General features: G+C 38.3%; 2 protein-coding genes and 1 long non-coding RNA gene across 3 annotated transcripts in view; all 3 read right to left on the bottom strand.

The window, feature by feature from the left end:
* Window positions 1-1440, bottom strand: part of LOC144662661 (uncharacterized) — a 3135-nt gene extending 1695 nt beyond the window's left edge. The window contains exons 1-2 of the mRNA XM_078523522.1: window positions 1332-1440; window positions 1-314 (exon numbers count right to left, since the gene is read on the bottom strand). The exon at window positions 1-314 is cut by the window's left edge and continues 43 nt beyond it. Of these exons, the coding sequence (XP_078379648.1) occupies window positions 1-279 (279 nt within the window). The 5' untranslated portion in view covers window positions 280-314; window positions 1332-1440. The remainder of the gene's footprint in view (window positions 315-1331) is intronic.
* The window catches only part of LOC144662569 (lactadherin-like), a 111247-nt gene that overhangs the window by 74709 nt on the left and 19980 nt on the right, over window positions 1-16558 (bottom strand). The gene's annotated exons all lie outside the window — the stretch shown is intronic.
* LOC144663832 (uncharacterized) lies at window positions 11570-13010 on the bottom strand. The gene is made up of 2 exons (XR_013572678.1): window positions 12764-13010; window positions 11570-11665 (listed from the first exon to the last, which is right to left on the bottom strand). It is a non-coding gene; the product is annotated as an uncharacterized LOC144663832 (long non-coding RNA).

Here is a 16558-nt window from a genome sequence, read left to right as displayed (position 1 = left end):
GACAAAGTCCTCTGGCCTGGCCTCCTTAGTTCTGTTGTTCAACTCGCATATGTCTTTAAAAAAGACGTAGTTATAACTTTGACATCTGACGTCAGAGGTGCATGCCTCTCTGCAGTCGAGAGACATTGGCCGGGCTTGAAACGTCCTAAAAGTGTGGCCCTTGAGCATCATTTGAAACATGGAGTAAGTGTCGCTTCCACATTGCTGGGTGGCAGTGTCACGGAACATTAAAGACACCATAAACACTTCGACGAAAACAAGCATCTTTTTTGGAGCCATTTGTGCTAAATTAGGTCACTGACAGGTTACTCTTTCTGAATAGAAAAAGAAATATTTTATTTATTAAGGTAGAGGTTAAAATGAATAGTTTCTGTTGGATGTAGCGAGGTGTCGCTATAGGGAAATCCATGTTTACAATATTTGCCTCATTTAATATCAACCCTGAATTATAACTTAAATGTACCAAGATGCCTTTTCCGTTCTTTCTGATGGTTTTATACACGTCTGCTAGACAGGTCGGGGCAGCGCTTCGCATCTTTCGAAATGGCGGCAAAACAAGGAGACCGCGTCGGCAGTTGGGAAGATCACACAGTAGTTAATTATTTATGAAATCTTAGAGATACTGCAGGCTTTCTTTCTGAAGATACTTTCTCTGCTGTATCTACTTTTTAGCTCGATTGCGAAATACTGCCACATTTTATGAAGTTTTAAAGTTTTAACTTTATCCGTCAAGCTTTGCAGTAGGGCCTGTCTTCATAATCTCGCTGTTGGCGTGATTCGAACTCAATGATCATAAGACTGAGTTGTTTTTCTAAACAACTTAATTGACTTTGCTGTTTGTTTTGTACAGAAGGTGTTGTTTCCTGATAATTATCTGCAAAGTTGTGATGATTTTAAGCCTTGACAATGGTCATCGCTTTCGGGTGAACCGAAAACCCCTGTAAATAAGAAAACTAATGCTGAACTCAAAAAGCGGACTGTAGTTTATTCTCGCAACATGCAAGAAGTGAGCGTAATCTACAGTATTTTTCAAAAAGGCCACTAACACCACCTTTGTAAAGAACTGTCCCTCGGGCACCTTAGTCGTTTTTAACGCCTTTTAACGTATTTGAGAAGATTGTAAACATCTATTATTTTTCTCGAAAAGGGTGCCATATAAGTTGTTATACAATTGCTGTTTTTCAGCCGTGCTTGATTTAACGAAGAAAATTTTTATAACATTTTTAGTATGATAAATCCACTTACGAAAGCCGAAGTTTCAATCAAACATTCTACCACTCGGAAATTTCATAAACGAAACGCACCCATACACCAGCTTTAACAGCACCTACCTCATGAAACACGTACTTCAGATAACTGGACAGAAACCACAAGATAATACCAAAATACTGCTGAAATCAAGTCTATCTGTTTAGTGCATGGACAGCTGGAACATTCGTGTTATTCTATCTGTGATGTTAAAAGCCGCCGATTTTTTTTAGGTTAATTGAAAACTAATCAATAAGTAATGTACGTGATAAGTGTTGACATCATGTTACAGTACTTGCACGGAAAACATACCGTTCCATGATTTTCACTCGAACCTTTCAACCTTTAAATTATGTCATGTTATCTTTCAGAAACACTTCTTTTTTCTTCGTATTTCTTTATTCCGGCTCCGTGTTTCAGCGAACCAAATTTCAATTTTATTTACTTAACAATATTTCGCTGTTTGTAAACACTATCGTCTTATACTTATTTGTTGTTCTGGTTTCCAACCGTTAGGCAAAAGAGATCTTTGCTTCAAGAGCCAACAGATGTCACATTGCCACATAAGAAACAATAGCCGAGGACACTTGAAGTATTGCTGTATTGAACCCTTCCATGTTCTCTGTTCAATTATAAACATGGCACAGCTTTTCACTATTTTTGCGTTTCAGTCGAAAGAGTCGGAGGTTTAATAACCGGTATGCAATGCATACTAAGGCGAGGACGTTCCAGTTAAGCAAGTCAGTATGTTAAAAATTCCAGACAAAGAACTGAGAATAGGCCTTTTGGGCTTTGTTTGTTTGTTGTCCCTTTTCAGACTATGTGGCATCACTCTTGAGAATCACTTCTTTCAAATTCAAACAAATGGTCTTGGTATTCAGATAGTTTTAGTTTTTTTTTTTACTTGTTTTAAAAAAACTAAGTTCTCTGGGCAGCATCATGTGGTTTGAAATGGCAATTTACACTGTCAAAGCCAAAAATGTCTATTGAGTAAAATTGTGAGTCCAAAAGATATCCAAGTAATTGAACGCCGAAATTGATATCGTTGATTAAAGTGTAATTTACAGCAAGGAGCCCACATTTGTGACCACTTTTTATTAATTCACATTCTTTCATGCAGCTGTTTTCCAATGAGAAGCTGTGACGAGCTTCTGATTGGATAAAACCTGCAAGAAAGAATATGAATACATTAAAAGTGGTCACCTTTTTGGGCTCCTCGCTCTAAGTCGAAAGTTGAGACACTGAGTCATTTGCTATAAAGGAGGGAAAATGGGTTTGTCAGGTAAATAGAATTTTAAAATACAGCACGTTGTTTTCCAGTGGTGTTTTTAGTTGTGCATTCCAAGGTATGGTTAGTTTGTAACCAACGTTAATTAATTAAAGGCAAATAATAAGCTGCTTTGATCACAAAATTAACAATTTAATTTGTACAATTCTAATATGATGTCTTTTATCACAACTTTTGACAATGGAATGCAACATATTTTGTAACTGTACTAGACAGCAAGGAAACTTCCACGAGTTTGGCATAAAAATATTGTCTTGCAATAATGTTCTAGATTGCCTCTTGTTTAAATATAGCTGACAGTTGCACTGACTGTACAATCTGTAACGTACCCTTTGTCCAGTAGGTCCAAACACTTAATAGCATTTACAGGTAAAACACAGTGCAAGGAAGTACAAGTTTCCAGGAAGAAAAGTTGATATAATATCTTGATTGACTCTTGTTAAATTTAAATGGGGCTGATAGTTGTTTGCACTATCTGTACCATCTGTGATGCAAGCAAGTCCAATAAGTCCAAAATTTTGATACAGTACAAGTGGAGACTAGGAAGTAGAGTTGATACAGTGGTTTGCCAGTGATGAATTTGTATTGAGGGTCTTTCAGTAGTAAATCCAGAGATGTTTTACACCATTTTTTAACTTTGGTGTTATTGCTACATGGTTTTCGCTGTGTTTTGCTTAAAATATATCTGTCATTCATAGTGAGGATTGGGCTTTTTATTATGTACATATTGCATAGAGGCAGAATAGAGGCCAATAACCAGTTCCAATGCAATAGCTACATTCACACATTCATGGTGCTTCTTGACAAAGTGCAGATTAAACATATTGAAGCAATTAGGACAAAGCACAGCAATCAGTGGATTCTTTGAAAACTGTATCTTGGATGTTTTCTGTTGTTGTTGTTTTTATTTCTGTTCTGTAAACATAATGAAAGAAAGAATCAATAGTTGAAAAAAAATAATAATTGATTAACACATATTTGTTTAGACACCAAGACTGATTAACTTCAACAATTTAATGCAACATAAGTAGTTACTTAATTCATTTAAATTTTTCTTTTTTCTGAAACACATCTTTCTACATGTACATTATATCTTTCTTAAGCCTGGTTTCCATATGATCGTAGACGATCGCAGTGGATCGCAGACGATCGCAAAATCACAGAAAATTACTGAACCGTGTGATCGCAAAGATCGAAGAGCGAACTGTTTCCATATGATCGCAAAAGATCGCAGACGATCGCAGAAGTGTTGAATGATGGGATCGATTATCAATATTATGGGATAAATTTCGATCGCAATTGATCGCAGTCGATCGCAATTGTGTTTCCATATGATCGCAACGATCGCAGACGATCGCAGGCGATCGCACACGATCGCAGACGATCGCAGGGAATAGAACTTGGTTCTATTTTCTGCGATCGTGTGCGATCGATCGCAGACGATCGCAAAAGTGTGTTTCCATATGATCGCAGATCGCAGAACCTACAATTCTGCGATCCTTTGCGATCGTCTGCGATCATATGGAAACCAGGCTTTAAGTAAATCATTTACTAGTTATCATAGCCTACAAAAATAAATGTATATACTCTTTTTTGGTTGTTAACCACACAGCTTTAAGGTCACTGAGGTGTGTCTCTAGAGCACCAGTTTGGACTCTTGTATAAATATATGATCAATTGTAGTTCTGTTATCAGTGGTAAAGCCTGAAATTTGTTTGTATCCATATTTTACAATCATTTGTTAATATAGATTTACTGCTGCTTTGTACACCACTATTAAAATCAATGTTGAAATCTGACCTAGTAGTAAGAGTGAAAACGTTCTGTCGACAGAAGGGATCGCGAATGAGCTTTCTGATCTATAAATTTTATCAAATTAAAAATAACAACATCTGGCAGATATTTCACTTTTAAAATCGTTATTTCGATTCAATAAATACTTTGACGATTATGTTATTCCAACACTACGGTATTCAATAAAGTACAAGCAAAATAAACTTTAGATAGCTCACCTCAGCTGCAGTTGTCCCAGTACGTCTTCTGCACTTCTCGTCTTCAGTTAAAGCTCAGGCTACAATGTCGCCAGGCAGTAGTTCAAATCACAAATAGTTTAGTCCCTCGACTTATAGGTGTGTCGATAACGTTTTTGTGTACTTTGATATCACAAAAAGTTTGCAAGTGAGCGAAAAAAATATCAGCTACTAATCGAGTCAAGGCTTCTGGCTGCGAAAAATTCTCACATGCTCGACCGAACACTCCAAGATGGCGGACGCCAACAGATCTCAAACCATGGTCTTAGTTACCAGTCCTCTTCGGTTCGAATCATCACATCTTAACACGAAGAATCCAAAATCGCTTTATACTAACATGATAACATTAGGCTCGAGACTACGTCCTCGCCTAAAAAGGAAAGCGTTTTAATTTAACGCATGTATTTTCAGCGACGAAGTAAACGCAGTCAGGTAGTAAACACAAAAACATTTCTTACTGCGTGTTCACTGGAATTTATTTTTGGTTTTAATTAAAACTTAGAAATGGAGAGAAAATGGAGATTTTGCAAATATATCGGGACCACCCGTGAAAACAAATTACAATTCCTGAAAAAAAGAAGATAAATTTAGAGCATGCCCAGTTGTCCAACAGATAAAAAAGCCTGTGTATTATGCTGCTTAAAAGACGACGGAAATTAATTTGAGAACAAATTTAGATAGCAAGATCCGTATAGCCGCATGAGCCGCTAGTAAGAAAGCAAGAGCCGCTCAAAAAACCGGAATGTTTCCTAACATAAATATTATAATATATGTTTTTGGCTTCTTTATATTCTTCATGAAATGAAGGTTAACGCTTGAGAAGCAATGACAGACTCTTTGCTATGTTTTATATAAATTGGCTTCCATTTTGTGTTAGTTGTTTGTTTGAGTCTGAAATCAATTCACTTCTAGTTTCTATCCTGTCTCATCTAGCTTTTTTCTTATTTCATTGGCTAGGCCATTAAACTCGGCTTATACGGCAAACATCCTGAATAGTGCTAGAGTTTTAATCTCGATAATTTGATATTTTCGCGCGATTTATAGTATAACCTGATATACTTTGAATCGCGCAAACTCTGAACTTGTTCCATGCAAAAAGAGTTAGAAAATTTTGATTTAAGGTGGTTGAAACACGAGTGAACATGTTTCAAGGGCATGTAGCAAGGACATTCTGTAGGGACAGTTGGCAGGTTCATGTAGCAGCGACAAAAACACACTATGTACTGCAGCATGTATAGCTTGGACATTTCCCGCTCTATTTTATTGTGTGTGTACATATAATGATTTTGTTGCTGCTACAAGTCCTCGCTAGATGTCCCTGTCTCATGTCCTCCCCGTGTGAACATTGCACGATTTTATCCCTGCTGTTTGACCCGTCTTTTGTTTTAAGACAAATAATAAATTTCCTGGGTTTTTTTTCGAAATTCTACTCGATAACAATGTAGTTGTCTATTTTGTTAATCAACAACTCGTAAAAACAGTGATTTAAGGGAACAAATCTTTATTCATTAAAAGTTGGGAAGCCGCATACATAAAATAAACATGTTATAGTTAAGAATCTTTTTACATGGTCATAGAAGGCCAGGCGAGGCGCGGTGGCCTAATGGTTAGAGCGCCGGACTCCGGATCGAATGGACTAGCATACCATTCAGGGGGGAGTAGAAATATTCCCAGCCGCTTAATGCTACGGAAACCGGGATAAGCTCCGGCAGCGTGGGCCGCTTGGCTCGTGGCTTCTCCTTATAGAAGGCCAGCTATATTTACATGACGGTGGTGAACGAAGTGATACAAGGGAACTTAACACCATTCCTTACTGTGCATAATTTCACGTGATTTACTTGGCTGTTAAGGCGGTATTTTTGCCTTTTTGGCTGGTGCTCACGGGTATAACTTTTTTCTGTAAAAGGTATGTAGACCAATTACCAGTGTAAAACAAGAAACATTCTTCGGAAATGTGAATTTAACAAACAATCGTGAATATAATCATCATGATATCATATGGAATTATTAATCGGGCGTGGCCGATTTATAATTTACCCTTTGGTCGTCCTAGACGATAGTCTCCTGCCGGCCAAAAACGACGGAGATAGCCTGGGCCAATCGGTTTCATTTCAGTTTTGACAGTAAATCGTTGTAGGCACACTGGGTCGACTTTTGGGCTAATCTGCAATCTGGTTCTCTTCTTTGCTTCGGCGGGAGGACAGAGAAAAAAGCTTAAGGGGTAAAGTACTAATAATCACCATTGTGAAACTGTAGTTGCTTTGACAAGTTGAAGCTATTCTTGTGAATAAAAGGGGTAACGTCATTCATGTCACGCAATGTTTTTGTGGGAAACTTTGAAACTAGACGCTTTGCTGGTTTCTACAAATAGTATAGTGTGATCTGGCGGTACATTTTTTTGAGGCGGACTCCACTTTAAAACTATTTTTTATAAATTTAGCAGGAAGTGTGTCGATTTTCATTTCCGGACAGTTGGGCGTCAAAGTCGCCTGTCACAAAGAGTAGAATGTTTGAACAACATGTTTTGATCATATTTTAGATTTGCCTGGTGACGTTAGTAAGGCACTTCTCAAGACGTCAGCAATTGGCAATGTACAGTGTTGGTGTGAACTTGAATGGAATTTTTTTTACGAGATCGGTAAAGCTATCGAATGAAAAGATGACTTCAAAATGAAAACTTCGAATAATTATAATTAAATACCAATTGAATTTTATTTTAATTAAATTTTATCACGGCCTGAATGCATGTCATGGCTTTGAAAGTCTTTGATTTCAAAAGGTTGCTTGGTCTCATTTTTGATAAAAATATTCATCTGAAACATTTTGCCTGACATGTGACGCACGTTAATCTGGTTTTGAATAGTTTGAAATTGTGTTTTTAAGATTTTATTCCTGACTATTATGTAACTCTTGCGAAGAAAGTTTTAATTGACGAGGAGCTAGTACTGTTATTTTCCGGATATTCCGATCTTTTAATCGAGAAATGAATTATTTTTTGGCTCGTCATTCAAGCGTTTTGAGTTTAGTTTTGGAATCGGGAAAATTAATTTCCCGTAGAGGGATGACGCGACATGGCAGAATACGAGTGGAACTTGATTAGGCAGCCGGCCGAAACAGCTGGCTACTTGCCAAACTTTGGCCGTCTACTTTCGTTTCACTTTACCCTAAACTTTAACAAAAAATAAATAAAATAATGGAAAAATGCCGCAAAAATACTGAAAGACATCCGTGTCTAAAGTCTGATGAGTCGAATTGTAAACGTATTGCCGTATTGCAGTGAAGCGCAATGCGGTGAAATCTACATCTTTTGATGAGAAATTGAGGGACATCCGTGTTCAAAATAGGAATTTTGGCAAAACTTAAAGTTCCGAAAAAAGACCAAATGTCTTGTAAAAATCACAGGCAAACATGATCAGGAAAACAAAACAGACCAATGGGTTTTATTAACGAAAAATACAACAATCTTAAGAAAGAGTTTGCTTTCACCATTCATGAACATGGGAAACAAGACAGTGGAATCAAATTACATTTCACACGAAATTTGCATACATTTGAACTTGCAACAAAGAAGTATAATATTGAAACCTTGCATTGATAATTATTCTGATCTGATTGTTATTTTTTACGCATTAACTTTTTGAAAGTGGTTCTCATTGATGAAAACAAAACGGTTTTTCATTCAACTGCTTGAAGTATTTATAGACGTGAAAACATTCGCTTAATCAAATTACATTCTGCACGAAATATTTTCTCAATATCCTTTTGTCCCAAAACTTTAAGGAAATTGAAATCTTTGTTGGACAGTTCTGCATAAAAGCAGTTCATAGAACTGAATAAAAAGATAAGAACCATATTGATAAAGGGAATTTTAAAACTTTATTTTGGCTCAGCATTTTCTAAGACTGCCAGTAAACGGCTGTATCTTGTCTGTCTCTAACGATTTTGCTACGGTTTCGAACGAGCTAATTTTTTCAACATGATATCACGGTAGCGGGCCGACGTCGGTTCGTTCTGAATTTTTCAATACGGTATACAGGCCCTCTGTACAGTAAAAAACAAACCATGGGAACAAACCATTGTGAACTTATTTGCTATGTTGATCAGCAAAAATCCTTAGTACGACATGGGGTTTGTTATCAAGTTTGTTAGTACGTTAATACTGCAAGGTGTATAACATCAAGGTGTTATCATCAAGTGTAAATCAGGGCTTTCAATAGGCAGCAGGGTACTTTTCGAACGGCAAAGGCGCGAGGTCTGAGGGCATGCCCCCCCCCCCCCCCAAAAAAAAAAAAAAATGAAATTTAGATGCTTCAAAATGCTGTTTTCGGATTTTCGGCATTTTCATTCAATAGCCCAATTTCGATATTTTAAAATTCGGCCTAAAACAATAGACATCACTACGAGGCTCCGGGGAATAAACCCCACAAACTCTATAGTTTAGTCCCCGGAGCCTCGTCCCGAGGTCTATTGTTTTAGGCTGAATTTTAATATATCGAAATTGGGCTATTCAATTGTTTACATACATCTCCTGACCGTTTCAGTATCCTTTTTCTGGGTTTTTCGTTTGTACGCATACTAGTGTGCCAAGCAATTAGAGAATAACGGAAATTTGCCTTAATTTTGAATTCCCATACCAAGACCTTAGGGCCTGTTTACATGGAGGGAGGGCGCCCCGGCTAACCGAGTCACCCGGCTAGAAGGGATGAAACATAGCCCGCCTTTACATGCGGAATTCACAGCCCTTTTACCGAGTTGAGGCAGAGTCATCGAAACGTGACACAGCGTGAGAAAACCATGTAGCTTCAAACGATTGAAGAAAAATATGACTTTTTACTGAATAATCAAGGCTAGCCATCTTAAAACCTATTTTACTTTGATGTGCAAGCTCTTGGAAATTTACTGCGTCTATTTTGGGGGGAATTCAATCGAAATTCAACAGTCTTTGGTCACCAAATTGAAATTAAATTTGTTGTTTCGTGAATTAGGATAATCATTCCAACGAAAATTTCGAATTACAGTGCGGACACTCGAACCACGAACGCTATGGCATTATTTTCACTTTATTTGTACTTTATTTTCACTTTATTTTCACTTATTTTGTAGTTATTTTTTTACATTATTCAAGAACTAACCAATCACATCCTTGAACCGAAGCAATGGCACAGACATTTTTCTCCATTTTTCCGTGTTTTTATCGTTCCACCCAACGTTTGAGATGCTTTCGGTGCGCGGTTATACATGTATTCCAAAAAACGCTAGCGGTTTTTTTGGCGGGAATTCATTTGCTCTCACTGAAATCAGACTTGGGTTTTCAGTTCACCGCGAAATGGCCTACGCTCCAGCAAATTATACTAGCATTTTTAGAGACTTTTGTCGAATTTAAACTCTTTCGGGGAACGAAAACATGATTTTCTATTATTTGTTTTGAAATAATTAGGTCAGTGTAATCTCAGGATTAATCAGCAACAAGGCATCTACGACAATGGAAGCGCTTTACCAAATATTTATCGAGAGAGAATTCTTGATCTCCACCACCAGGGATTTTCCCAAAGACAAATTTTAGGCACAGCTCGAGTTAGTATTGGCTATGTAAACAAAGTTGTTAAAAACTATGAGGACAACAAAGGATGCTACTAAAAGTGGTAACGGGGAACCAGAAACGACCGGGAACCGGGAACCGGGAACGAGTGTACAGCGATAATCCGTATAAGAGTTCAAAATGGCGGACGAAAAACACAGAAACGGAGTAAAATGTAGCTACCGATAAAGGTAAATGCTTAGTGTTACCAGTCCAGATTATCCCAATATATTAGGACAGGGCCATCTGGCCTTTCAGCCAATGGGAAGGTCCGAAGCCGCCTTTTGGTTCACCGATCGTGGCGGACGAACGCAGACATTTGCGAACTTGTGGACGTGCCGAGGTGTATATGTATAAGAAGAATTCGAATGTTTATTTCTTCTAGAAGGAATCTTCCAACAAGGCCAGTGTTCGAATCCACATTTACACACAACGCAACGCAAAGGACGGCTGTGGGAGCAAGGAGCCTGCACGCTGATCAATAGCTTCGAAATACCTCATTTCGAAAATCAAATTATGTTTTATTGAAATGCAGTCGAATAGTAAGTCGTAATATGCTGTATTTTCCACTGCAGTTGCGGGATTGGTTTCATTTGACAGGATGGAACCTACGTGTTGCGTAACATTAGCAGATATATATTGGCTTGGTTGGTTATCCGATCGATCATACGTTCGTAAATTGTTGCGTGCTAGTCATATTTATGTATTGTCCCACTCTCGTTAACAAAGTTCCCAAGTACATCTATCTGTTGACTTAAAAACAATTCTTTTTTATGGCATTTGTAGGTCGTTAGATAGTAATATATGACTTTTATTTTGCTTTTGAACCAAACAATTTTTGTAGGCAACACTGAATATTTGTAGCATTTCCAAAATGCTATTCAGTATAATACAGTGTACATCATTGTCCCTGAAAATCACTTTTTCTTCGTACACATGGTATTGCATAAAAGGAAAAAAAAATATTTAAATTTAACATGTGCTATTAATGCTGTACTGTAAATTATACTTGTAGTTCTCCAGGGGTGTATAATTACACTGATTTACCTTTTTGCAACATCCGCCGAGTGTTAGGATGGACATTGAAATAAAGACAACCTTGTAATGTTGTGAATATTAATTTTCTGTATATGTCATTCCCCAACTGCATGCATTCATTCTTAATTCATATCATTGCGAAAAAAATAAAACTGGTTGCATGCCATAAATAACAAACTGCTTACAAATGATGTGTTGTGCTGTCCTACCGATAATTTGTACAAAACACATAGTGTTTGGAATTCATTTACAGATTCACCAAAATAAACTATGACACAGAAATATACCGTAATGCAACACACTGAGCTTTGCAGGAGGCTGTCAAGAGGTGTGGGCTGGAAAGATCATCTCCCAGTCACTTGTACAAAACACAAAATGATCAGCAGATAGAATGAGAAGAAAAGAATTTTAAATTTATCTTCATTTTACAGTAGGTAAACACTAGTCTTTATTTGTTGTCTGTCCTTTAGTCAACTGCCAGATCTGCAAAAATAAAATACAGCTATGATCAGTGTGCTGAAATATAACAGCATACAATAAACTGGTGAACAGCCATCACCAAATAGTTATTTTCTTTACATAAACGGAACAAATCTTCATGCAAAGTCCAAGATACTATGCCATGTTTGAAAACCAATGATGAAGCACGCAAAAGACACAATCTGTTGAGAGACGTACATGTGTATCGTGATTGCAATAGGGGTTACAGACTCACAGCTGTTGGTTAAGTCTGAGTGTGAGCCCAGTGGCCCATCAAGCCTGAACTTACCTTGGTTTCCATAATCAATTATAGCATTAGCGACTGGTGGTTTGGGGAGGGGTGTTAGAAATTTTCAGAAATTAATGCATGGACTCATTTGGAGTTTTGTCTTTTCTATTACTGGCCACAAGGTAAAAATTGACATTGTAAAAGTATTTCAACAAGCAAATTGGTGATTTCCAAGTGAGGAATTGTGCTTGAACTTTGTGTTAACTAAGCATTCTTTAAGATTCAATGTGGTTCACAATTGCACTTGCCATAGTATAAATTGGCAAACTGTCTAAAGAATTTCTTATACACAGGTGCATGTCCTGCTGACATGAGGTTTACAACCTTGTGACAGAAGTTCTCTATTTCCGTTATCATGAAATAAATACTCAAACAAATTTTCTGCAATTTTCGTAATTATTGTTGCTTAATAACAGCAGCTGATATCAGCATGCATTTTAGATGCACGGCGGATGGAAGTTCGGTTAATCCACCAGAATGGAAAATTCCACATTCGATTATTTTCGTAATGGCCTTCGGGCATTTCGTCGGCGCAATTTATACTCAGTGCGCCACGATGTATCACATGAACAGAGCTTAGCCCAGGAAAAGAAAAGAACTGACTGCCTATAAAGAAATTTTGGTTGTTCGTGGAACAGTTGATTTGGTACGCGTAGTATTGCTGCGTCATGATCATCGAACTTTTAAAAAAGGCCTACCAAAAATCCAGGTTGTCTACCTTGCCCAGATTGCACACGATGAAACTTTATGGATGTAACAATCGGGGAAAAATATTTACAACTCCAGGAAAATATTAATGATTCTTCACCTACCTTGCAACTCGTCCCAAAATTCCGCCTAAACAGCACCTTCGTGAGTCCTTTATAGCGAACAAAAGCACACGAAAAGTCGATTTGCTCCGACAATCGAATTTTAACACTAGTTCCCAGTCCCTTTTCTGTGTTTTCGTCCGCCATTTTGAATTCTTTTACGGATTACCGCTGTACACTCGTTCCCAGACTCCGGTTCCCGGTTCCCGGTCGTTCCCGGTCGTTCCCGGTTCCCCGCTCCCCGTTACCACTTTTAGTAGCATCCGGACAACAACACGTCTCTTCCTCCGACGCGAAAATTAGCGACTAGCAATGTTGTTACACAAGACGTTGTCGATTATATTGAATCCGAGAAATTATGTAAGCCCAGCTCATACACATCTGAACTTCAACAGCGCTTATTGCTGGATGGAGTTTCGCCACCTCATCTTTTGCCATCTCAAAGTGCAATAAAAAAGTGCATTCGGGAGGATTGTTTTATGACGAAGAAAAAACTTACGCAAGTACCGACAGAGTCATTGTCAGACGTAAACATCATCTATAAAGATCATTTTCTTGATCAAATTGCGCAACTAGACTGTACTACACTTCACTTTTTCGATGAGTCCGGTGTCAAAATTACTTCAGAAAATCGTGTATACGATAGTTCATATATCGGCCAGCCTGCCATTGAATTCCAGCGCTACGCCTCGAACGCAAACTACACGCTAAACCTGCTTCACTCGATACAAGGAGTTGATTACTACAAGATTTTACGGGGCGCTTCTAATGGAATGGAAATGCTGAACTTTTTCGATGAGGCTTTAGCAGTGGAAAGAGCAGATGGCTCACCAATTCTGGAACTCGGTGACTGTATAATAATGGATAACTGTGGATTTCACCACGGACACCAAGTCGAACCGTTGCTGAGGGATATCTTGCAAGAACATAGTATCAATCTTTTGTTTCAGCCTTCGTACTCGCCGCATCTGAATACCTGCGAGTTTTGCTTCAACCAGGTAAAATGTTACCTCAGAAAAAATACATTGCTCACTATCAATGAGACCGAAATAGCAATTGGCGAAGCTGTTTCCAAAATAGATACATCAAATTCAGTTGCCTATTTTAGGAATTGCGGTTACTTGTGACATGATTGACAGCTTATCTCGAAAAGATCTCTTGAGCTATTTATAGCACCTCGTGGTGGGAAAACGGGACTGTGCATACATGTTGATGTTCGTTGAACGAAGATGTCGTTAGGTTCACTCGTGGCTAAAGTCTTTATCGCCAGGCCTAAAACTGGAGCGTCTATCAACACAATTTGAAACTAGAGGGTTTAGATCAAGAAGGTCGCTAGCGTATGTGAAATCCGAAGACCTCGATGCCTTCTTCCCGTCTCCAGACAAGTTATTGTTGGCCGAAAGGCGTGTGTTGGAAGCCGAACTGGAGGAGATACGAAGTGGAACGGCACCGAAAAGATTAAAGATGTCCCAAAATTTAGAGAGCACCGTCTATGAGGCGGATTTTCCAACAGATCAGAATCAACACAAATGAAAACACACAGCTCCCTTGACCGAAGAGCGCTCGAGCATACAGAAAACCTCCAAATACTTGTTGTGCAAATAGAAAGTGCTAAGCAACAGCTGGAGAAAAAACGAAAAGAAATTGAAGAATTACCCAATGCTCACGATCGACGCGGGAAGGTGTGTGCCACATGTCACCAATCAGGTCATAACAAAGCTCGGTGCACAAACCATCAATGTACCGATGTGAACTTATGAAAGTTGAAAGATAAGCACCCGGAGTTACAAAATGATATTCGAACCTTACAGCGTGACCTCAAGGAACTAGAGCAGAAATATGGAAAAGCCAAGAATGACAACGATGTATTTTTAGCCGCACGTCAGCGCGCGAAATCAAGTTTCTTCGCCGTAATGAGGCCGCGATTGAAATGTCAGAACCCGGCTAAGTATGTCGATCGTGGTGCATTGGATAGAGATCTAATGGTGTTACAGAGGGCTTTGCAAAATAAAGTTCCCGCAGATGAGGAATTGGATTGGAGACTTCCAGCCATAATTGAAGAATACAAGCGAGGAAATGTCGAACCCTTGTATCCTCAGTACTGAGTGACTAGTAGTATTACACACTATAAACTCATTTCTCTGATGATAATTTGTCATTATATGTTGTTGTTTTCCTAACTAGTGTAATGCTACGTTGTGTTTCTAATGCTGTTTGACGTCTGCCGCCGACTGAAATAAATATGTTGCGTTTCATTTGTTTCTTGTCCTTGAATGAAAACAACTAGTAATATTATAAACCGCCATTATAGTTTCCCTGGTAAAATATCCCGCTAAAGATGTGAACCGACCGTGATTGATAAAAAAACGAGGAAAAAAATGGAAAAATGTCTCCGCCGTTGTGCAAAATCATGGCGCCTCTTTGAAAATAACGTGGAAAAATGTCTCCGCTGTTGCCTCGATTCGCGACTGTGGTTGGCTAGTGCTAAAAAAAGTAACAAAATAAGTGACAAAAAGTACAAATAAAGTGAAAATAAAGCTTTGGCGTTCATGGTTCGAGTGTCCGCACTGTAATTATAGCTGTTGTTCAAAGAAATAATTTCCAGCTTACAAATAAAACTAACTCGATCTAATTTTGGTCAAATAGCACTGTTTGGGTCCCGAATTTATACATTTTATGCCATCTTAGCGCCAAAATTAAACCGATTTTCGTTTTAGCTACGCAGTTTGAAACTGTTTATCTGTTCTAGTAAAATCATATTTCAATTTCCAAGCTCATTAACGACCATTAACATCCCAAGAACAATTTTGTTGAAGATTTGTAACGCAATATAAATTTTCAAACCTAAGCTGGAGCTTGCCTAGGCGTGTGTGTTAAAAAGAAGATGACTTCTAGAGCTCACAGAAACTGCGTTACATATGCAGACCTCGGACTAATGTGTAACTGTCAACCCTTCCCTCCCCCAAAACGCTGGTGACGGTGGAGGTAATTGGAGTAAATAGCTCGATGGGATCAGGTGGAGTAAAAGACTGTAGGAGAGGGGAGGGAGGGGAAGGACGGGAGTAGAAAGGGAGGGACAGGTGGGGGTGAAAGGCTAAGGAGAGGGAAAGGGAGGGAGAATTAAAATCTATGTTTGGTTATATCACGCAACCTTTGACTACTGTTATTTTCTCACAAGAACAAAACTTAAGGTAGGGTTCTACCTGAATTTGAATGAAATTTTAAGAGATTTAAAGAAGGGATTGAAGAAAAAAAATGGAAACACCACCAAACAGTTGACCCCCTCGCAAGAGCAGTCCAGGTTGTCAGGGGACTGTTTGGTGTCCGTTCACCAATTTTTAACTTCAAATTCTAACTTTAAAGTCACATTTAATCTCCAATATTTCTTATTTGTCTAAATTTTGCAAATCCTTTGAGAAAAACTATCGCCTCCCAGACATCCTTTAACATCGCCCAAAAATACTGCAAACAAAGATATATGGGATAAGTAAAGCTTTTCTGAATTTCTTGAAACGCAGCTGAAATGGTTTTCAGTATTTTCCAGCCCTTATACTTTGGGTCAGTACTACTATTCTTCATCAGTTGCTATTACAGTAATGGTATGAAGCAAATACCTAATCACTGGTCAGCAAGTTGTGATCATTTTCTTGACAATAGTAGTTACCTGATAAAGAGTTGTAGTACTGTTCCATCAAAGTGTAAGGGCTGGAAAATACCGAAATGCGTCAGCCACCTAAAGCGTTGGAAAAATGGTCTTCAGGTAAAACCCCGCCTTTATTAATTATTGCGAAAAGGCTG

Source organism: Oculina patagonica, chromosome 8, assembly GCF_052425735.1.
Source record: "Oculina patagonica isolate OP01 chromosome 8, crgOcupat, whole genome shotgun sequence".
Classification (NCBI taxonomy): domain Eukaryota; kingdom Metazoa; phylum Cnidaria; class Anthozoa; order Scleractinia; family Oculinidae; genus Oculina; species Oculina patagonica.
This window is presented reverse-complemented; position numbering and strand designations above follow the sequence as displayed.